Source organism: Gallus gallus, chromosome 5 (assembly GCF_016699485.2).
Source record: "Gallus gallus isolate bGalGal1 chromosome 5, bGalGal1.mat.broiler.GRCg7b, whole genome shotgun sequence".
NCBI classification, from domain to species: domain Eukaryota; kingdom Metazoa; phylum Chordata; class Aves; order Galliformes; family Phasianidae; genus Gallus; species Gallus gallus.
The window spans coordinates 44,540,103-44,562,945 of NC_052536.1; the positions used below are offsets into that span (position 1 = coordinate 44,540,103).

Here is a 22,843-nt window from a genome sequence, read left to right on the forward strand (position 1 = left end):
ATAATTATTTTATTAAAACATCTTGATTTAAAAAATAAACATGTATATGTATTTTTAAGCATATATATAACACAGACTTCTTAACAGGATTTAAAAAAAAAAAGGATAAATAAAAAGCAACTTTGTATTTGTTTAGTCACAACAAATACAGAGAGTAGCCAGTGCATGCTGAAAATGTATTTAATGATCCTACGATACCAGGAATGAAAGTGAGATCAAAAGACACAGTTGAAGGTTTGCACAGGGCAGGGCTATCTGCAGCTATTAAACTCCATACCATGGATGTAGCTGCCACCGCCAGGGCTTCCAGACCAGTGACGTGCAGATGGAAAGAGGCTCCACCAGAAAGAAGAACACATCTGTTCAGCACCTTGTGCTGTCTCAATATGTGTTACAGACCATCCTTCAGACCTGGCTGGTCAGCTGCACACCCAGCTGGCCTCGTGTTCCTCCTCAGCAGGTCTGCCTGCTATGCACCCAGCCATAGGGACCAGCCCACACCAGAGCTGCCACACTATTGCCCTCTGCTAACCCCAGTGCTTCAGGCTGCGGTGCCAGGCACTGTGAGGGCAGGCAGAGGGACAGAGCCCTCCACTCTAAGAGGGGGTTTGTCACACGATGGAACAGCTGAGGTCAGCCCTGAATGCCGTATCTACATGCAGCTGCACAGCATGCAGATGGAGCAGAAGGCCAACGCTTAGTTGTATTTATTTTTTGCGGTGTTCTGTTGTATGTTTGCTTTTTTTAAGCTACAAGGAAGTAACAAGATTTACATTGCAACGCAGGTGTAATAATTACCATTGGATGCAGGTGGTCACTACTTGACTCATTAGAACATAGTATAATGCTGAAAGAGGCAATACTTCACAGCCCACCTATACCTCATGAAGTTCAAGTCCAAGTGCAAGGTCCTGCACCTGGTCAGGGCATTCCTGAGCACAAATACAGGCTGAGTGATGAGTGGATTGAGAGCAGCCCCAAGGAGAAGGACTTTGGGGTGCTGGGTACCAAGAAGATGATGTGAGCCAGCAGTGTGTGCTTGCAGCCCAGAAGTCCAAGTGGCTGCAGGGAGAGGATTGCCCCCCTCTGCTCTGCCCTCATGAGGCCCCCACCTGGAGTTCTCTATCCAGGCCTGGGACCCCCAGCACAAGAAGGACGTGGAGCTGTTGGAGCGGGTCCAGAGGAGGGCACAAAGATGGTCAGAGGGCTGAAGCACCTCACCTGCAAAGACCAGCTGAGAGAGCTGAACTTGTTCAGACTGGAGAAGAGAAGACTCTGGGGAGACCTCACTGTAACTTCCAGTACATAAAAGACACCTAGAGGAAAGCTGGAGAGGGACTTCTTGTCCTATCATTACATACCCTTATAAAGAAGTAATAGCTTTAAACTGATAAGAGTAGATTTAGACTGGATATTAGGAGGAAGTTTTTTACTCAGAGGGCAGTAAGGTGCTGGCATAGGCTGCCCAGAGAAGCTGCAGATGCCCCATCCCTGGAGGTGTTCAGGACTAGGTTGGATGGGGTGCTGGGCAGCCTGGTCTGGTGGGTGGCAGCCAGCCCACAGCACAGAGTTGAAAGTGAGTGGGCTTTAAGGTCCCTTCTAACCCAAGCCATTCTATGAAATGACAACACTTTCCGCCCCTGTAATGAAACTTAGCTGACAAGATAAAAATAAGCCTAGTCATTGCCTCAGTTCTCGTAACCACGAAAGTAATTTAGGAGTGGCGGGGAGAAAGGAGGGCCACACCAGCACAGATGGGGAAGGAGTGGCACATCGCAAATGGACTTGTATGATATCACTTCCTTCCAGCACCATTAATCACCCCAGACATCATTTGTTCTATCAGCTATTAACCAGTTACTCCAATAGGCAGATAACTTTATCAAGGCTAGGCAGCGAAAGTCTTTGCTAAGCACCACACCATACAAGGTGGGACACCCTGTTTCTACAGAACCCTTGGAACTATTTCCTCCTGCATACATACTATCCATACCTAACATCGGAGGGAGGCATTACAGGAAGTCAAAGAAAAGGAGAACAATGTTGCTCACAGCTAAAACAGAGTGCAAGCCAGGTCTCTCCGAGTACCAGTATTCAGAGAAGAGTCTGTCAAAGAGCATGCAGAAATGCAGTATGACAGGGCAAACATCGGCCTTCACAGAAACTGCCAGGGGCATCCCAGCTTCAAAGTTCAAGATTTTTCATTTTGTCTTCTGCTACAGACATGGCTCCTTCAAGTATTTTGTCTGCTGCACCCTGAAGAATCCAGTTTCACGAGGCAATGCCTGGAGACCCAGACTGAATGCATAGAACAGAGGCACTACAGAGCAAAAAGGCTGAAAACGGCTTGTTGGCAGGGAGAAAAAAAAAAAAGCCTGTGAGGAGTTCGATGAAGAAAGAAAATTATTCTGTCCTTTTTGAGGAAGGACAGACTTCAAGCTCTTCCAAGTAAGCAAGCATGACTCAGCAGTGGGTGACACAACAAAACAAGACGCATTATAAACCTTTGTCAACCAGCATCCGAGGGGATGAGATTAAACAGCTCAACATGAACTGAACTTGCTTCCAAGCCTGGTGCCTGGCTCTACTAATTGCTTTCCTAAAAGCACAGTTAGATCGAGAAACATGAACTTCTCCCTCTGGATAAAGCAGGTCCCTGGGAGCCTCCAGTGACCTCGGTAAGCTCATAGTCATCCACCACAACCTGACTATAGGAAAGATCAGGCTTCCTGGGTATCCTGGGACCATTTTTAGCAGTGTCAATCACACCTCAGGTAAGGTAGCCAGCTCAAGCACTCTAGTTAGGAGGAAAGAGAAGGACAACTAAAGAAGTTTTACTTGGAACTGAAGGATTGCCTCAAATGAAAGTCAGTCATTTTGAAAGGCATTCTTAAAATATGCAGCAGTCCTCCCGTGGTGATTTCTGTCTGCAGAGGGAACAGAATGCTAGCTAGTATTTGTGCAGCGTTGGAACAGCACAGGAACATCAGCAGTTTCCTCCTTGATCACATAAAGGGCACAACTCCTTCTGAAGAGAGCTAAATTCCATCAGTACAAAACAAACCATTGTTTCAAGGACTGAACACTGAATTCAAAAATGAGAAAAAAAAGATAACCATACAGGAGAGCGTTTGTTCCACAGCACTACAGCAGACATGCCCAGCACAGGTGCTTACTTTATCTATTATCACACTCATTTTAGCGTCTTTCACATGCCCTCTTTCCTTGGAACATATTCAGGAACGTCACCTCACGAAAAGGTGTCAAATGTTGAGATAATTAACACATTACCTTGGCCAATATCACGAGGCAGTGCCAATTGATGCTTCACCAATGCAGTACACTGAGGCAGAGCAAACACTTCCAGCAGGCAGCTCTGAAACCCCTTGCAGATTGAGTCCCCACATCTGAATAAGCTGCTTGTGTTTAGACTGTGCCTACATATCCCTAGCCATGACTCCTGAAGTATTAAAGTGACTTCAGACTATTTAATGAACGCGAAGAACTTTCCTGGACACCTTCTGAATTATTACAGATTGAACAAAGCAGCGCTGATATCGGGAGAGGTCAGCAACTCTGCCTTGAAATGGGACCACAGCCTCATGTCATTCCTAAGCACTGTTAGGCAGATGTGCCAGAAGTTATGAAGAACAAAGCCCACTATCTACCTAGACAACCACAGAACTGATTTCTTTTTTTCCTACAACAGCTTTTTAAAGCATTCAGAGATTTAGCCAGTTCTTCATGCTGAATAACACTATTCTCAAGACCTCTGCTGCTTCCCACTGCTTTCCTTTGGTCACATACCAGCTGAGCTGCCCTCTCCCTGAAACGCAGTGCTCCCAACCAAAAGCAGGGTGAGCAGCAGCCTTATCAGCACCTCACAGTGGATATGCTACATGCCTGGCAGGCCACCTGACAGATTATGTACCCCAACGTGACTTTCATTTATTTTCTGGCAACAGTGTCAGTTCGCATTCAGTCTGTGATCAGCAGCAGAATGCAGGTCTTTCTCTGAAGAGCCGCCACTTGACCAAGGCTAGTATTGTTCATTGCTGCCTATCAGCTCAAACAGGCGATGGTACGGGGATGTACTGCAGGGAAGACACAGACTTCCTTAATGCAAGGTAAATGATTGTTAGATCACGGAACAGTCACGATGAAAGCGGTGATTGTTACAGTTGCTTCAACTGCTGCATGGCCAGGCTCTGTGTTCCCATGGAACAGTTTTACACACAACGCAGTACGCTTTTGTGAGAAGGATGCCTGTAAGCCATTGCTTCTGGAGATCAAGAAAATACACATGCATCCACCTCTGGGATGTGAAGCATGCACACCTACAGGGTATTGGAAGAAGGAGCAGGAACTCAGAAATACAGTAACTTTTCCTCTAAAAAATTGGAAACTTTTTTACTACTGTCTTCAACACATTTTCACGGCTTATTATGGTTTCTACCATTTCTTTAGTTGCAATTTTTGTTAGAGCTTATGTCAAAGGAAATTTCTGATCCACTCTGCCCCAGTTACTTCTCATGAATTTCAGACTGACACAATCAACAATGGGAACTATTGACAGATACACACACAGACTTAAAAGCCATAAAATAAAATGTAAAAGTTAACTGGCACAAGCCAGATATTCAACAGAAGCTATATTTAGGTGGTTGTGGCAAACTAGGGTTAAATAAAATCCCCTAAGTTCTTCTGGGGCAGGGAGAAGGAAATACATATGCATGTATATAGACACACACTTCATGGTCTTCAATAAAGAAACATATTAAACTAAAGTCTTCAGACCAGCACTATTCTTAAATGTATCTCAAAACTCACGTTAGGTTCTTGTGAACATACCATAGCAAACAAGGGACTACATTACAGAGTCCAGAGGAGAAAAAGTGAGCCATAGAGACCTATAATACTGATTGAAGCATTTACCAATTTCTGGCACCAATTAACTCAACAAGCGCAAGTCACACAAAAACTTCCATTAGGCACACTAATGTTTTGGTACAAAAAATACATTGGCTTGAAAATCATTGGCTCAGCAGATTGATCTGGTAGCTGCATCCAGATAGTTTCAACGTAACTCAACAACAAAATAAAAACCAGAAAACCCATAGTGACCTGTCATACCCCCACAGCCTTCAGCACAGGTGACACATGCTCTAACAGGAGTTACATGCACAAAGTACACTTCTTTGTGCAAAACCAAGAACCACTGAACTTATGCAGACTTGTGCTCAAGTTGCAGAGCAGATTTCAGCAGCAGGTAGCACCTGGGAACCCAAACCAGATCAAGTAGCCTTACTTTCATGCGCGTTAATGAATGCAATCATGGACAGTTTCTCAAGGAAGGATGACAACTGGACTTGTTCACTAAAGACCAAGGCAACAAATCTTCACCATAAGGCATTCTGTATTACTTTGCTTACATTACTTCCTTTGGTAGGCAGAATTTGCTTCTCAGAATTTCTAGGATTCCCTGAGAAATCGTTCCACTCAGGCTTTCAATCTTCTGTGAAAAAACACAGTGCAATAAAATCTGACCATAAATAAAGTGGACGTTAAGATGAACAAGCATAGTTTTGCTGTCTGTCAAACTGCAGAATGTATTGTGACAAATTACAACCTCGGGCAACTCTTCAATTCCTTTGCTCAACATTTTCTGCATGCTATAAAAAGAATAAACTGACACAGTATCTAAACAGTTACACAGAAAAGCTACCACACTACCATGTGAACTTACGAGTTGCACTAGCAAATGGTTTTTTTTTTTTACCCAATATAACTGAGAAGCAGGTTATGAATAATGGGATGACTTTGAATTATTCCCTCTTGGGTATTTCACCTTTTATCACTGTAACTTACTCACGCAACCATAACCTTATTGCCTCACATCTTCATGGCTCCCAAAGAGGCAATATTAACTGACGACATGCAGAACTACCATCAAGGAAATGGCTTTTAGAGAGACAACAGCCACTTGTAAACAGCCACACCTCACTAATCTGAGCTGGTGCCTAACACACACAACTCATTTTTTGAGCTGATAGAGCATTTTTTTGTACCACTACCACTGCCCTTCTGTATATTGCACAAACACGAGACTCCTTACTCACAACACCCAAAGAGGCCTGGCAGTACATCTATGCATATTTTACAGACAGAAAATAGGGTTATTCACTTATCAGTTAGCAGTCCCTAGAAACCTTGTCTGACTTTTTAGCAGGATCACAGATGTTTAGCAGGCCACAGATACTGGTATTTTACAATAGCAGTTACCTAAAGCTCTGGATCTGAGCCACACCTTGAGGGAGCTGGACACCATAACCCCAAGGAAAGCACACACTGCATTCTCAGAGCAGGCCATGGCCATACAGCTACAGCACATACACCAGCACACAGGTGATACTGACCTCAATACAAGGCATGGTGACCCAACAGCTCTCACACAAAAGTACAGGTCAGCTTGGCAATAGCAGCAGCTTCTTTAATAACCTCCTGAGTAAGTAACTGAAGGAGGCAATAAGAAGCCTGCACCAAGTGCCCTTCTCCACACACAGGAGCTCAGTCCCATACTGCGTCTCTCAGGGGAACATCCTCATATTGACAAGGCCAACAGGAACATACTGCTCCCTGCTAAAGCTGCACCACTGCGCGCCAAGGAACATGGGATCCTTTCTGCATGGACATGCAGAAAGCAGTTGGCAGGTGGAACCGAAAACTGATGTGGGAAGCAGAAACCAGAACCAAAGGCATGACTCCACCAGGCTGCCCACAGGCAAGGGCTCTGTCCTCCATTCAGCCACTCTCTGAGCACAGCCCTGGGGCTGTGGAAGGATCAGAGTTGCAGTGAGACATAATTAATTCTTAATTTGGGAACCGCTGTCTGGGCTATGAATGTGGAGGTAGATACGCATGGCCACTGTTCTTACCTCCTTGGTCTACAGCTGAGAGGCTGCTGTGAGCCCTGAAGGTGGGACTGCACTGTGCCACAGTGAGGGCACCACAATGCAGGGGAGCTTGAAGGCCTTTGATACAAGGTCTTGTGAATGCAAGACTTAGGCAAAAGTCCAAACTCTGTTCAGGCAGGAGAGGGGCTGATCCAAACAAACGAACAACCAAAACTCTGTCTCTCCTAACAAAAAATTCCCAAAAAGAAAGGAGGTATCTATCCTTTCTACAGCCACAAAACCACTTGGAAGAATCCAGATGGGAAAATTTAACAGGGAAACTTACTGAAACTCAGCCTAAGTTGCACCTCAATACTGGATAAAAACACAAGGACAGTATTTACGGGACCTACCCAGCGTTTGTGGAGCACAGGCCTGAAGACAGGACAGCTGTGCCCCAGAGCAGCACCTGACTGTTGTCTCACTCACTCTCATATCTCACTTCAAGTAGTACAACAGTGACTCCTCAGCTCTGGAATGCTGCTGGAGACGAAGCCTGAAACCACTCTGAAAGCAGTTCAGCACTTAGACCATCTCCCAAAGGATGGTTCAAACTGATTCTGAAAAGCCTGTCCCCGATCCCTCCATGGGACTGGTGCCTTACACTGGTACCGGCTGCACTGGCAGGCTGCAAAGAATTTAAGATTTTTCTTATTCAAACAATATTCCTGGTCTAAAACCAGCATGCTTCAGGAGTTCATTAGGCGTTTTCTGTTACTTTCCTGGGTTACATAACGGCTTCACTGCAAAGCCATACAAACAAAACTGAACTTTTTAGTCATCCAGAAAGTATATCCCTAGGCAACAGGCAAATAAATTCCAAGTAACAGCCACCATAAAATACATACAGTAGACAGACAGACACATAGTCCACTCTAATGCATGAATCACTGTGCAGGAATGAGTATGCTCGCCTTAATTCCTACCGTGCACAATATTCCTGGTAAGATGTATGTTGAGCTTGGCACTACTTTTCCTGCAGCAATAAAACCATAGTAGTACACAAGCAATCTAATAGATATTATGCATCAAATATTTGAAGTCTTTGCCTAAACAAATGTAGCCTACCACCAGTATCAATAGAAGTTACCAGGATGGAAAACGGAGCGTCCAAGATACGAGCAACTGGCTCCAGCAGCTGCACTGATGTTTAAACCTCACTTCTACAAATAGGCTGACACTATATGTTTTTTAAAAAAATAATGGAGGCATGACTGAATAGATGTACCTATCCAACCTCCGCAAATGCTATTCAAAGTGAACTTCCCTTGCTCAGAGGGAGGCAGGCAGCCTAAGCTTCATTACAAAATTAGGGAAGTGCAGCAAGAGAGAAAACTTGAAGGTCCATTTTCATAGCACTACCAGGATTTAGAACAGTTAATAAATATATACAGTACACAAAGAAATTGTGTATCGATGTTATGAAAGACAAGTGCAAGGCATTTCTGAAGTAGTGAAGATGAAGCAAATAACGCAGTCAGAAGAGAAATGAGAACAGCAGAGGGCAGAAAGACACCCTTAGAGATCCTTAAATGTAAAGCACAGTACACGACACCAGAAATGAAAAACAAATTACAAGGAGAAACTGGTTACGTATTTTCTAAGATTCCTCCAAGTTTGGTTTTTCAGGAAGAGAAACTACATCAAACATCAGCTGAAAACTACATCAAACATCAGCCCTGAAAATGGCATTTGCCCTCCAACTATTAAAGTGTAGTTTTGAGCAACACGACAGAAAGAAACAAAAAAGCTCCTATGCAGACTCAAAACTTATCATCATCCACCTGGAAGGATTTTGCTTGAGAAGCTCATGAAGTTATAAAAGAAATTAAACCAGAGCTTGGGGCCGTTTCTATACTTTAAAAGATGCCGGTAGTTCTGCTGATGTTTGACAGAGCAAACAGAGAACGTGAGGAACGCCAGCTGATGTAAAGGCTTCTGCTGCTTTCTCCAAATAGTTTTCTGTTTTCTTTTCTGCCTCCTTTCTCCTTACAGCCATTGCTGCCAACAGGGATATCAGTACATTGGGATTGTTGGTTTCTGCACAACACACTTCAGTAACGCATAGCTAAAGTTTCATAACGTGTTCTGCAAGGCTTGAACACGCTCTGCAGAAATTAGAGGAACGGTGATTATTTACAATACTTTCGAAGTTCAAACACTATCAAAGTTTATTCCATATTCTAGATAGAACAGCGGTAACAGCATGACATAAGGAGCTGTTACTCGCTCTCATGCATATGTCATGAGACCTTGGACTTATATAAAGTTTACATTTACGATTAAACAACGAAGTTGACTGCGCAATATACTGCATTTACAACGCTCTGAACCATCCCGATAACAGCTAACGGCAGCCTATCCAACCGCCCCGGGAGCAAAGAACACGGACACGACTCCATCATCTCCTCCGTGTCCGGGCTCCCCTCCTGGGTTCAGACGCGCTGTTTTACGTAATTCAGCACGACACGAAGGCGAGTTACTCCCGGTCAGCCTCGAGCCTCTGCGAGGTCCGCAGGCGCCCAACCGAAACCCGCACCCCGCCCACCGCCCAGGTGAGCCCACTGCACGGCCGGCCGAGCCTCGCGCGGGCACCGGCCCCGGGCACCGGCCCCGGCCCCGCCCGCCGGGCTGCGGGGACCGCGCGCGGAGCACGGAACGCCGGGGCGGGCGCAGGCCACGGCCGCCTCCTTACCGGCACAGCTCGGCGAAGGCCTGGAAATTGAGCTTCCTGATCTTCTTCTCGCTCAGCCAGTAGCCCACCCGCTTCCCCTTGAGGAAGGTCTGCATGGTGCCTCTCCGGGAGACGGCGGGCGCCCGCTCGCGGGGCGGATCGACCCGGAGCAGCCCGGCTGCTGTCGGCGCTCGGCGTCTGCGGAGCAACGGCTTTAAAAATGAAAAATAAAAAGGAAAGAAATCAGACGGCGATCCTCACCGCGCCGAGCCGGCCGCAGCCCGGCAGGCCCGGCCTCACGGGGCGCAGCGCGGTGCTGCCCGGGGAGCCGCTGCCCGCAGCCCCAGCCCAGCCCGCTGCCAGCCCCGCAGCCCCAGCCCAGCCCGGTCCGCACTCCCGCTGCGCGCCCGGCGGCTCCAGAGCCCGCACCCCCGCCAGCACGGACCCGCCGCCTGCTGCTCCTCGCTGCTCCCGCTGCCGCTGCTGCTGCTGCGCGGTACTGCTGCAGCCGCTCAGCTCCCCATTTGCCCGCTATCCGCGGCCGCCTCCGCTTCCTCCTCCTCCTCCGGCCCGTCCCCTCCTCCCCGCCCGCCCAGCCCACGGCACAGGGGTGGGCGAGCGCAGGACACACCCGCAGCGCCCGCCCCGCCCGCAGCTCTGCCTCCACCTCCCGCGTATGGGCCGTGCCGCCGCCGTAAAGGCGCAGCGCGTCTTCCCCGGCCTCGCGAGGCGTGCGCCCGCTGAGCGCCCCGGGGGCGGTTCGGCGGCAGGCAGAGCCTCCTGGCGCGGGGCAGGGCGCGTGCGAGGGAGTCCGGCGGTGCGGACTGCAGGGGCCGTGCGGTGTGCGTGCCGGGGAAGGGGGTTCTCTTAGAGCTTCTGCAGTGGTTGTTCGGGAGAAAGGCGTACAGAAAAGCAGTGTTCCGGTAAATAGAAGTTTTTTTGCCGCAAAACTAAGCGTCTTCCTTCTTCCAGCGCTTGGAAGTGTCTGTTAGAACTTGCACATAAGTTTGACAGCGGCTATTTCTTCTTGTTTATTGCCGAAGGGAGCGGCCAGCAGCACCGCCCGGCGTTCCCTTTTCGGGCTCTGCGGCTCCTTGGCTTGGGCTCAGGTGAAGGACATCTCCGCCTGCACTACTGAGGGTCTCACCGCCCACGTACCGTTTTCCCATCTTTGTTCCTCGCTCCGGCATAAATCACGCAGCCCTAACGCTCGCTGCTGGCTCTGTCGCTTCGCCTCTCCCTCCCAGGGGTAGCAATGATCCATCCCCTCCCAGCGGCCCGGCCGTGCCCGCAGCCCCGAGCTGAGTCGCAGGGGTAGCGCTTTGGGTGATGTGCCCGGAGCTGCGCGGCGCGGTGCTGATTCACGCGGCGGCTCCGTTAACCCCAAGGCAGAGCCCGAAGGGTGACACGAGAGTCTGCTCAGGGCAGAGAAAGAGGAAGCTTTAGGAAATATGAAAGGGGTCGCTGACCCGGGGAGCAGGTAGAGAACGCTTTGTTTTCCTTTCGGTATTCACAATGGCTGCTCCGAAAGTAATGCCTCCTATGTTGTTATGTTGGCCCACGACGTCAGAGGTGAATGGTGGTGGTATGGCAGCAGAGGCTGAACCTTCCCACCAATATTCCGTTCCATTCTGTTGCCTTGTGACACGTGGCAGCAGAGGGCCAGCGTGACAGAATGGTGTCTGCCATAGAAGTGTGGATGAAGCAACAGTGTGTCCTTTAATTCCTCCATGTGGAAAAAAGGGCACCCACTGATGTCTGCTGATGCTTTCTGAACGTTTCTGGAGACCAGGCGGTGCATGTGAGCACAGTGAGGTGGTGGGTGGTGTGTTTCAGCAGTGGCGACAGTGGGTCACCTCCACTGGTGCAGATGAGCACAGCATGCAGGTTCTTGTCCATTGCTGGTGAAAATGCACAGCTCGTGGTGGTGGCTATGCTGAAAAATAGTATACCATAGCTGAGAATTTGCTCCATCAAATAGTGCTCTTGTGCTCTCTGTATCCGTTGTAGTTTCCTTGGAAATAAATAAGAAGCATTACTTTCAGAGTGACCTACATACATTAACAGCGAGGTCACCCTGAGCCCCAGGTATACCAGCAAGTATGCAGGAAGGGGAACTGCTCATGCTGCAGTGTTTTTGGAAACTGTACTTTTTGTCCATTTGTGGTGGCTTTCAGGAATAAATAAGTTCCAAATTCCTGCTTATATCGTGATGGAACATGGATATATTGTCACATGATGCAACTGAAGCCTTCTTCCTGAATGATTTCTTTTTGAGTGTTTTCTTCTTTAAGAAATGTCCCACTTTCACACCAACTGAAGGCACAGTCTGTGGAGACAGAAGGGTTTACGAACTTCTGCCCAGGAGTGGGGAAAAGGTTCTCAGAGATGTTAGGCGTTCCTGGCTCCTGTAGCAATGAAACACAGGAGGAATGTTTTTTCCTCTAGTTTAGGCAAAACTGAATGCCATATATGAGAGACAAGATTCAATCCTAGGAAAGAGATCTGTAAACCCCCTCCTTTTAAGAGATGTTTTTGTTTTGTTTTGTTTTTCTTTCAGTTTAACCCTTTAACAATCTCATATGTGAGAAATACGTTTCAGCTTGGTGAGCCACTGTACTGCATCTTGCTGCATGATGTTGCCAAATACATTATAACTTTCTGCTTACACTGCAGAGCCAGTTTAGGCAATGCCAATCTGTGACCACACGAAGCCCCAGGGTAGCATTTACCCAATTCCTGATCAGTTGCAGGCAGACTATTCCTGTGACTTTCTATGGCCCAGTGCTGTAAGCTGCAACTCCTGCGCAGCTTCATGCTAATTAAAGGGGTGAGGGCTGATTGAGATCTTAAGCCCTCCAGCAGTCAGAAGTATCTTCCTCTTCATCTCAACTCCTGCTGCAGGTCAAAGCAGGTTTGTTCACCTTGTTGAGGTGGTACCTCTCATACCTTGTCTCCTATTATTTCCAACAAATACAGGGGCCCAGATGCAGTTGCCACATGGTACAAGACACTGAAATTCCACAGGAGTTTAGTATGGAATAAGATGAGGCATCTCCATTCATTCCATTAGCTACTGAAATATATTTCCCTCGGTGAATGATTATGAGCAATTTTCTCATCACCTGGTAAAAGTCACGATAGAATCTTTCACAATAAGTAGAAAGAAGATAATTTTAACTGCCTGTAGTTATTTTTATATATATATTCTCTTTTAAAAGCCATTGTTTTCCCCAGGACAGATGCAACTCTGCTGCAAGCAGTTAAGAGGAGGGCCTGAGCCTACCAGGACAGGCCTTCACTTTCTCCAGTCAGTCTTCACCGCCGATCAGGTCATGTGCTAACATGGCACTGCTGGAATGTGGCTGCAGGCAGGAGGGAGCATGAAAATCCCCTGCACACACTGCACACACCGTGCTGCAGCTTCTCTGGCTTTGAGGCTGAAAGGAGAGCCCTGGTGCTGCTCAGCATTGGGAGCGTTCATCACCAGAGCTGGAAAGAAATGAATGAGAAGCGTGGTGGAATGCCATTTCCTCGGGTCTCTGCCACATGTATCTGATTCATTACTGCAAGAATCACAAAAGGGCCAGATATGACTTCTCATCACAGGGATTCAGTAGAGGGAAGCAGAGCTTCTTCAGTTCCTGGTTGTTCTTTTGCCTGACCTGGGGGAAAACGCTATAGAATCTTAGCTGTTGTCTGGAAACTTCCAAAGTACTCTGGACTAGCAGCTTTTAAAAGACAAACCGGCTGAAGTCAGTACTGAGGGATAAAAGCTCACTTCTGATTTTTGTATTCAAGCCACACAAGCTAACTCCCTTCAACACAAACTTCAGACAGGCTCTGCAGAGTTCCGTTTCAGCTGGCCAGAGGAGGGAGGCCCCTCTAGTGGCTGCTTCAGCCCAGCTTCTGAATGGCCCATTGTGTGCATTGACAGCACAGGTTGAGCTGTGCTAGCTGGAAATCAAACTGTCATTTACAGTCAACTAAATCAGGTGTTGCTGTTGAGAGAATCAGTCCCTCCAGAAAGAGCCATTTGTTCTCACCTTCTACCATTCCCTCCTTTACAACAGAGAGGCAGGGAGCTGGGAACTGATTAGATTAGAGCAAACTGAGGAAGTAGACAAAACTATTTTGACCTTAATCCAAAGCAAACCGATTCCCCCATCTAGATCACTGTGCTGCTTCCAACCTGTTTATAGTGGCAAAAGGCAGTGAAGAGGCTGAAAGGATGAGGCTAGGAAGAGAAAGCACACAGTTGCCTTGCTTGGCAGCAGTCCCATCTTACTGTAGCAGAAGAGGATGGTGAAATCCTCAGTGCTCATCCACAGCTACTCCCTTTCTCCCCAAGCAACCTATGCAGTTTATACTGCAGAACTTCAATTTCATAAAGAAAAGAAGGATAATTGACTGAGATTCATGAATATTTCTGGCATCTTGTAGAAAGAACAGAAGAGGGAATTCTGCCATAAGAGCTCAGAAACATTCTAAAAAACAGGTACTAAAAGGTTGCCTGAGAATTGATCTATCCATCTGTGAGGGCCAATGCAATGCCATTCAGAGATTCCTGAGCAGCCTGAGCAGAACGCTGCTTACTGAGGTCCCTACCTGTTGCAGTGGTAGCCCAGCAAGCTCTTATGTTCCAGTAAGGAAAAAAGAACAACTGGTGTTTGGGTTGGGGTGTTATTTTTGTTTTCTTTTGTTTTGAACTGCAACAAAACCACCACTATATGCAATATCTCTTGCTTTATGTACAACTCAAGAGTTTGGCTATTTTGAGCTGTGATGAATGTACAATCTAAAGGGAAGTCAGAGAAGGTCTGGCTGCCAAGGCTGGTCACTTCCCTCGTAACACTTTGCATGCAGGCTTTGAATTTGACATCATGAGTTCAGGAAAGCATATCATCAGTGAACAAAGAATGTGAAACCACAAAAACATGCAGCCAAGAAGCAAAGGATGAAGAAATCCTGTACCACTGTAATTATGTCAGTTGGAATAGACTTTTTGAACTGAATTATGTTTGTTAGTCAAATCCCAAGTGTGGGTACAGACTGCACTGTCATATATTGGTGAAGCCCTTTTGCCTTCTGACATGGGAGAGAGTTATATGGAAATAATGTTTATGCAAACTCTCTCACTCTTCAACTACAAATACACAGAGAGATTTACTCAACTGATAGTCAAAATTATTCAAACTATGTGTGTAATTGATCCCTGAGACCGCTCTCTGAAGAATTTGGTTATCTTGACAGTGCATTAGATATAGAATGAGGCTTAGATATGGTTTAGGCTGTACTGGGGTTTTCTCTGCCAGAGTTATAGGTCATGGTTTGTCTTGTCTTTCCAACAGATCATATAATGTATGTTGCTAGAACGTTTTACTTTTTAAAAACAATAGAAATAAATTTTAAATGGTGACTGTAAATAAGACTGGGATGGATATAGAACTCATAAGTATAGAGATCTCAACATACATGTGCCCTACCACTATTGTTCCATATGTATCTGTCCTTTTCTTGGATTAAGAACACATTGGTTCAGATGATCTAAAATACATATTCTCATTGCAGTGGTTCTCCACTTCCACAAGCTGTTTCTGACTGTGGTTGAACCTTTTAAACTGAGAATACAGGAAAGATAAAGCCTGATGTTGCCTGAAGAACCACACCATCACTTGCACTTAAATCTTAACCTTAAGTCTTCAAAGATTGAGGAAACTTTTCCTGTTTTCTTTAAGTGCTTCCTTACAGTTCACTAAAAGTTCAGAGGCCACAAGTCCCACAAAACCATTGTGCTTTCTGATTCCGCATGCTTCCATCAGGAGATATGAACAGAGCAGCAATTTTCATATTTTCAGAAGCTACCAGAATGTATAGGCTTACTAGTGCAAAAATGATACAGAAAAACATTTCCAAAGCTCATGTCGATGCCAGTCCAAGTTAATTAAAGAGAGTATATTTAAAAAACAAACAAAACCAGACAAAACAAATCCATTTCATAGTATCTCTATCATATGACAATGTTATAGAAAGACAACCCTCATTTTTGCCTGCAAGCCCCTCGTAGAGTAAACTCAGTCTTTGTCAGCAAGATTCAGAAATGCTTTAAAAACAGTGCCAGATTTAACCCAAAGTGGCTTCCTTTGGATGCCTACAAGTTCTTCAGATCACAACTATTCTGCAGTTAGCTAAAGATGCTACCAGGAGATAAGCTGATTCATCCTCCAGAACCAGTGGTGCACTGATTCACTTCCTACTTAATCTGCACTGGAGGCAGGAGTAGTACCTGTGTTGCTCTGACAGTCATCCCCTTCTCTGGCTTGTCCTTTACTTGGAGAGTATTCTGAAAGGCTGTTCAACCTCAAGGATCGGTTTTGTACTTTCAGCCCACTCAGATCAATAACGGTTTTGTGTTGCTTGGCAGATGACACACTTCTTAAGAGAAATTCAGTTGACAACAATTCTTCCTAAAAGCATAAGCATAACAATGTAAGTTCATAAATGTATACGCCTTTTATGTCACAGACATTATTTAAATTATTGTTGTACACTGAGTGAGTACATAGCTTCCTGTCCCACAGTCCTGCTCTGCAATTCTGGATCCCTGGTCAACAGGAAATTTTCATAGAGGCAGCATCTTGTCTTGTCAAAAAAAGAAATCCAAACAACTTGAAAGTCTTTCCTGGCTCTCTTTCTCAGCCTTCACTAAAATGCTTTCCCATATTTTCACAATTTCACAAACACATATGCTAGAGTCATTTTACAGCTATGTGGACTAAAGAGTTCTCTCTAAAAAACAATTTCATAATTTAGGAAACCAAAGTTAACTTAGATCTCTTCAGAGTAAAACTGATAGTGGTTTCAAGTTAATTTTTGGCTACTCTGCAATAAAGTTTGTGAAGCAGCCAGCCAGACTGACAATGATTTGTATAACCATGACCTCTTCTGTAGATGACGAACCCAACATCTGGATGAAGCAGAAGAGAATGAGATATAATAAGCATTCAGATCCCGTCAATGGATCCTAAATAATCAATTTCACAAGAGTTCAAAGCTGAACTCGTTTGTTATTAATTTACGCTTTGGTGACAGTAGTGTCAAAGGACTGATTTTTCATCACTTCACATATCTGGAGAACGGAGAGATTCCAGATATCAGACATTTCTACAGTGACAAAGCCCTTGTGTTTGGCTAATGTGTGTGCCTTGGAGTCACATTTGTGCACATTTCCAGAGAAGTGTCATCAATACATCATGCTCTGCTGTCCTTTCTAATCATCCCAGCTTAGCATGGCTGTTCTCTCCCACTAGCGCAGCGTTTCTTGACCAAGTTTCTAAGCATTTTCACCATGTAAACCACTGAAGTATCAGGTTGCTTGATTTTACTCTCATCCTCCACCTCTACATGTTATCATGATGGTTATCAGGCTGAAGATTTTCTGCTGCTTATGGGACTGCTTTTCCAGAAATATTATCAGGAACACTCTGAAAATGTGTATGAAAGTGTACGGAAGCTGTTGAATCATGGCCTGAACCTCTGATTGACCACCTGAGGTGAGTGCTGAGTCAGCTGCAGGGGCACAGGTGAACGCAATTTCACCTGAGTGACCAGAAGGTCCACCCCTCCTAGACCCCCATTTAAGGGCTGACTCCCAAGGAGGAAGGATCTCTATCTGGAGATCCCTCCTCTTGGAGCCCTTCCATGAGTCTAGGACACAGGTAAGATCTTTATTTCATTACTCCTTTGTAGCGCGATAATCTCTCTGGTCCTATACCTGTTTGCTATACAGAAAGTGAAGCAACTTGAAAGTGAAGCAACTTGAAAATCGTGCTGACTGGCTAGTGAAAAAGAGACAAGTGAAAGAACAGAGGGTAAAAAAACCTCAAGATTGTAAGCACTCTGTTCCAATGTGCAATTTAGAATAGGTTTTAGTTTGTATCACAATGCACTGAAACAATATGATCATTGATCCCCTTTGGCTGGGAACAATTACTCAGAACACTATGAACGTAACACAAACAAGCTCTGCATGATGTAGAGGCGTCTTTTCCAAGGAAGGTATTGTGCATTCTATTACACAAAGCAGTGAAGAAGCATACATTCAGTGAGATAATTAATTGAAGCTAAATACTTCTTAATGTGGAGAAGGTGTTGCTTCAGATGCAGTTAGACATACTAATGTCTCCTTCAAGCACACTTCTTTCCCTTTTAACTACTTTCATATTGTCCCAGTTGTGTTTATGTTCTTCTGATATAAGGCAAACAGAACACATATTTGTGTGGAAAAACAGATGCATTACTTCTGTAAGAATGCCCATAAATGTTGTAATATGTGTGCAAACATATTTAAATATTCACCTGGAGCTTTATGATGAAGCTGATGTAGGCACCACAGTCTGAAACTTAATTTCAAATAGGCATAGGAACAGTCGCTTACAAACACTGCAAAATAAGGAAAATAAAAACAAATACATCATACCTTTTTGTTTTAAGGATTTTCAAATACTGCTTAATGTTTTTGTTAAATGATATACAAACATTAGATAACAAATACATTAATGAAATTCTCCCTTTGAGAGTACCCACCAGCTGTTGCTGACACCTCCGTTCAGCTGGCATCCTGTGCCTGACTCAGGATTTCTGGTACATGCCACTTGCATGTGCCTTGCAAAATGACAAATTCAGTTAAATGCCAAGGTAAGTACTTAAAGGCTGTCTTAAATAAGGATCTGCTCAACTACAGTGGACTGGCATTTATCCTCTGCTGAAATTCATAACAACAGCAGCCCTCAATTTACTTGCAGCTGATTAAATTTATACAAAAGCCCTTCCAGATGCTGGCAGGGCATAGCCTTTCAGCTGAGCTGCCTGATGTCAGTGTGCACTAGAATGAGTAATGGGGTGCTCTCCAGGTCCAACAGTATAAATAACCATCAGGTATGTTTGTCATTCAGCCTTCCTCTGACACCAACACTTCTTGTTTCCTTGGACAAATCTCTTCTTCATCCAGGTTAAGATTTCTTTTTTCTGTCGGGACTATGAAGGAATACCAAAGAAACCAAATCACAGAGGAACTGTAAATGACATTGCTATATCAGGCAGAGCTCAACAGGCAGCTGACACATAGAATTTCTTACTAAAAGAGCTATCAGTTTGGGTTAGACTAAATAAACAGCATTAATAAACAAGACTATAACTTTTTGAGGCACCAGACACTCTCAAGTGCCCAACACAATCCTTTTCATTAGTTATATCAGCATGGAAACTGTTGAGTCACAGCCTGAACCACTGATTGAGCACCTGGGGAAAGGACCCTGTCAGCCCTGGGAGCACAGGTGAAGGCAATTCAGCTGTGTGACTGGAAGGGGTGGAGCCTGGCTGCACCTCTCTTAGACCTCACTTAAGTGCTGACTGCTACTGGGGAAGGATCTCTGTTGGAGATCCCTCCCTTGTGGAGACTTTTTAATGAGCCTAGATCTTTGGAGACAGGTGAACATTTTTCCTTTGAAATACCATTCCATCCATGCTGGTCCCTTTGCTGTTACGCTCCTGTATCACCCTTCCACTGCATGAACCTTTCCGATTGTAACAATACCCAAAAAACCAAAACTGGGGAGTTAAGGGATAAGCAAAGAATATGTAAAGCAATTTTAAAAGTAAACCATCAAAATTGTTGTTGAGAAACCAAAATGTATGAAATCTTCTGGTAATAAAACGTCATGTAGTAGGTAGATGCTAAGTGACTCAGTTATTCTAGAAAATAGAAGAGGTTCCTAAGAGAACATAGAGAACATAGAAACACAAACCCCCCTTTTCTTTCTTCAGTATTTTCTTTCTTCAATAAAAGCTTGGATTCAGCAAGCCTCAAATAATATCCTCCCTACGACCCCCCAAACTTATATCATGGTCTATGCAAAGCAGCTGGGATTCTTGTGAACAAAATTTGAATGTGGGAAAAGGCCTAATCTGACCTGACGTTAGTTTAGTGACAAAAGTTGTGCTTCATAAGAATCTAAATATAGATGCTCCCTGCTGCACATGGTTCAGTCTAAGCAGGACAGGCACAGCCTGGGAACTGGGGATCTCCGAAAAGACAACTTAAATCTCTTCAAACTCATGCCATGTTATTGATGTCCAGCACAACAACAACAAAAAAAGGATAATTACTAGAAATATGGGGGGGGGAGGAAGAAGAAAAGTGTGTAATTGGAACCTCTTTTAACAAGGATAGAGCTGTCACTCCCTCAAGTGGTCAGATGTTTACCTTTGAATGTGTGCATGGAAGAAAGGAGGAAGGATGGTGTGTACCTTTAATAAGTGACCTTTAGAGGAAATGATTATTTTTTCAACTTTTTTCCCAGTTATAGTTGAGAAGTTACTCTTTTGGGCCAAACACAGAGGCTGGCATTTTTAGTCTGCCAGACTCCTGGTTTCAAATCTGTTTTTCTTCCTAACATGGGTGACTTTTCACTTAACTTGTTTACATGAACAAACCTGTTGGCAGCAGCAAACTCAGCATGGGAATTCAATAACCATCCCTTTCTGGCAGCACGAGCAGACCCTCGCTGAAATCACTGATGGGCTGATTCTGATTTCTCAGCAGTTTAATAGCAGTCTTGGAAATGAATTTTGGTTGAGTAATATTTGTGGAGATTTAGTGAACATCAGTAGGCTGTAATGAATAATGTTTTTGCTGAAATGTAGTTTCTAACTGAGAACTGTTCTGCCCCAAATTCTGCAGGCTAGCTCTCTTTCCTACTAAATCAATACAAGGCCAGATCATACCAGTGCAGCTGTGAGACCTATACCTGCATTGCTTCTGAGTAAACTGTGTTTGTCCTCTGCTTGAATAACTGCCATAAATACTCAGTCACCAGCTGCCTCTGATAGGTATTACCTTCCTATGTTTTTTCAGTTCTTGCTAAACTTTGAAGACACTTTATAACTGCAGAAAATCTAAGGTAAAAGTAAACATTATATCAGAAATTACCACTATAATCAAGTCTGAAAGTTCTGAAAGACCCAAAAGGCAAAGGCACTTCTTCAAAAAAGGGCACAATTCTTTAGAGACACTCTGACAAGGGGTAATAGTCTCTAATGCCACCTTTGATTAATATTTTTTTGTGGATGACTGGGCAAATGATACTGGTATTCTACTTGCAAATATCAAACCTTCAGAGTTCATTGGTAAGTATTTCTAGAATAATTTTAGACAAACCAAGAACAAAGTATGCCTGGTATTCCAGAGAACCTGGACAACAGGATTGCCTGAGGCTTTACTTAGATGTGTCTGCTGCAAACAAACAATGTCAGGGACAGAGAATGAAGGTAAATGAAGGTCCCAGCATTTCAAAGCATAGGAAGAAAGTCAAAGCAGGGAAGGATCACCCTGGATTACATACAGTTCACTGAAGATCTCTGCTTCCTATGAAAAACGTAGCCAAAACAAGCAAACATAATACTTGAATTCAAAATGAGAATAAAATACAAAAATGCCAGCTTATCCACAAGTCTTACGTGCTTCCAAAATGCACTGCACCCAGTATGAAAACAGATGTTTCCAACAGAGAAGTTCAAAGAAAGACTACAGTAAAGGCAAAATAACCACTCAAGAATAAAAAAAGGAATCAGAAGACTGTTGTACTTTCAAAAGATATAAAAGCTATAAACTAAAAAATAAAGGTTCATAAAACATGAAATAAACCACATAATACTGAAGCTGAGATAAATTGATTTCTGTCTCCCAACAAATGACAGCGTAACTGATCAAAACAAGTTATTGCAACACAACAGCATACTATGAAATTCAATACAACTACATGTAACAGACAACAAATACTCTACAAGCAGCAAAAACACTTGGCATTCCTTCACTCACTGACAGAACTTCATATGAGTACAGTAAATACTCTTCTCAGAATTAAAAAAAACCTGAAAACATTCTTTTATCGAGATGCAACACATAGGCTGGTCCCATAGGGATCACAGATCTCTAATGACAAGTTTGGTTTAGACTTTGTTTTAATGAATCAAAAATCAGTGTCCTACAAAGTGAAAGGTAGGTGACTTCTTGAGAAAAGAAACATTTCTTGTCATTAATGTGACCCTACCTATGAATGCCCAGTGAAGGCCTTAATTTAATATTAAGTATGAAAACCCTGTTTCGATGCAAATATTATAACCAACGCTTCTGTTTTCTTTCTGTTAGTCCTCATTTGTCCTAAATAACTTGTCAGGGTTCTGAGTGAACTAATCGGCTTTAACAGCCCCCAGCAAGCCTCACCTACCCCAGCCATGAGCTCAGGAGCCCCATTTAAGCTGAGCCCTGTGCCTCTAATCTATATCTAAGATATGTTGTAGGAGTATCAGTCTCTGGCTTAGCCCTGGCTGTGCCTAGATGTAGGCCCTCTTCATCTCAATCTTGACCTACAGCTTAACCTTCAAATTTAACTTTTTTTTTTTTTTTTCCCCCAGTAGGGATCTGCCTGGTAATCACTGTGTTTCATTGCAGTTATCCTCAGTGGACCTGAGGCTAACCAGTGGCTGCCTTCCCAGCTTAACCTCAGACCTACTCCATTGCTTGCTGTGTGACCCAGACCCTTGGCTGAACCTAGCTTGCCCAGCTTGCTTCGCTGAGGTACTCTGGCAGTGAGGCCCTGATGTATTGGCTTTGTTATCTATTTGGCTCCTGATTTTTATGAATCAGCCAGTCCTCAATGCTTCCTGATGCTTTCTTATTTACCTTCAAAGTAAACTTAGTTTTTCTATACTGTTTTGGCATGAGAGTTATTATCAAGACTGTAAAAACTGAGATGCTCTTTTTTTTTAATGTATAATTAAATATTTTTAAAAAATAAACTTTCTAATTCTAGATTTGACCATTAAAAGTTAATTCCTTTTGATTCAGCAGGCCTCTATCTTCTCCTCTTGTTTATAGCCTGAATATTAACCACGTGAGTCTCACTGTGCATGTGTCCCCTTTTTAATATGGAGAATATGAATCGTTCTCTTCACCAGCAGCACTTTTAAGGAAAGAGGATGCCATAGCTATTCAGTTTTCTGTCATTTCCTGTAACACCAGGAAGAAAGCCATACATAAAGAGAAGGTCAGAGCCACCTGGAAAACTTTAAAATTCAGGATCAGCTGGGGTGTCACTGCCTGTAAGAAAGTTAAGAATGGCATTTAATGATATGCCGCATCCCAATGCTACGTAGT

The 22,843-nt window shown here is 44.3% G+C and overlaps 1 protein-coding gene and 1 long non-coding RNA gene across 6 annotated transcripts in view; both read right to left on the reverse strand.

Annotated features, from left to right (window-relative positions):
- Nucleotides 1–10,125, reverse strand: part of ITPK1 (inositol-tetrakisphosphate 1-kinase) — a 134,005-nt gene extending 123,880 nt beyond the window's left edge. For 2 of the 3 annotated variants that reach the window (NM_001012588.2, XM_040701046.2), the window contains exons 1-2: nucleotides 10,073–10,125; nucleotides 9,649–9,839 (exon numbers count right to left, since the gene is read on the reverse strand). In NM_001012588.2, the coding sequence (NP_001012606.1) occupies nucleotides 9,649–9,743 (95 nt within the window). In that variant the 5' untranslated portion in view covers nucleotides 9,744–9,839; nucleotides 10,073–10,125. Of the gene's footprint in view, nucleotides 1–9,648; nucleotides 9,840–10,056 lie in introns of all 3 variants that reach the window. The other variant, XM_040701042.2, reaches the window with a different exon arrangement.
- A 1,712-nt stretch (nucleotides 10,126–11,837) lies between these two features.
- Nucleotides 11,838–22,676, reverse strand: LOC100857397. Of its 3 annotated transcripts, none has more exons than XR_005860313.1 (4): nucleotides 20,122–22,676; nucleotides 17,986–18,069; nucleotides 15,914–16,094; nucleotides 11,838–12,035 (listed from the first exon to the last, which is right to left on the reverse strand). It is a non-coding gene; the product is annotated as an uncharacterized LOC100857397 (long non-coding RNA). The 3 variants fall into 3 exon arrangements; XR_005860312.1 differs by lacking the exon at nucleotides 11,838–12,035 and adding an exon at nucleotides 12,062–13,119; XR_005860314.1 differs by lacking the exon at nucleotides 11,838–12,035 and adding an exon at nucleotides 13,129–13,292.
- Between the last annotated feature and the right edge of the window lie 167 nt (nucleotides 22,677–22,843).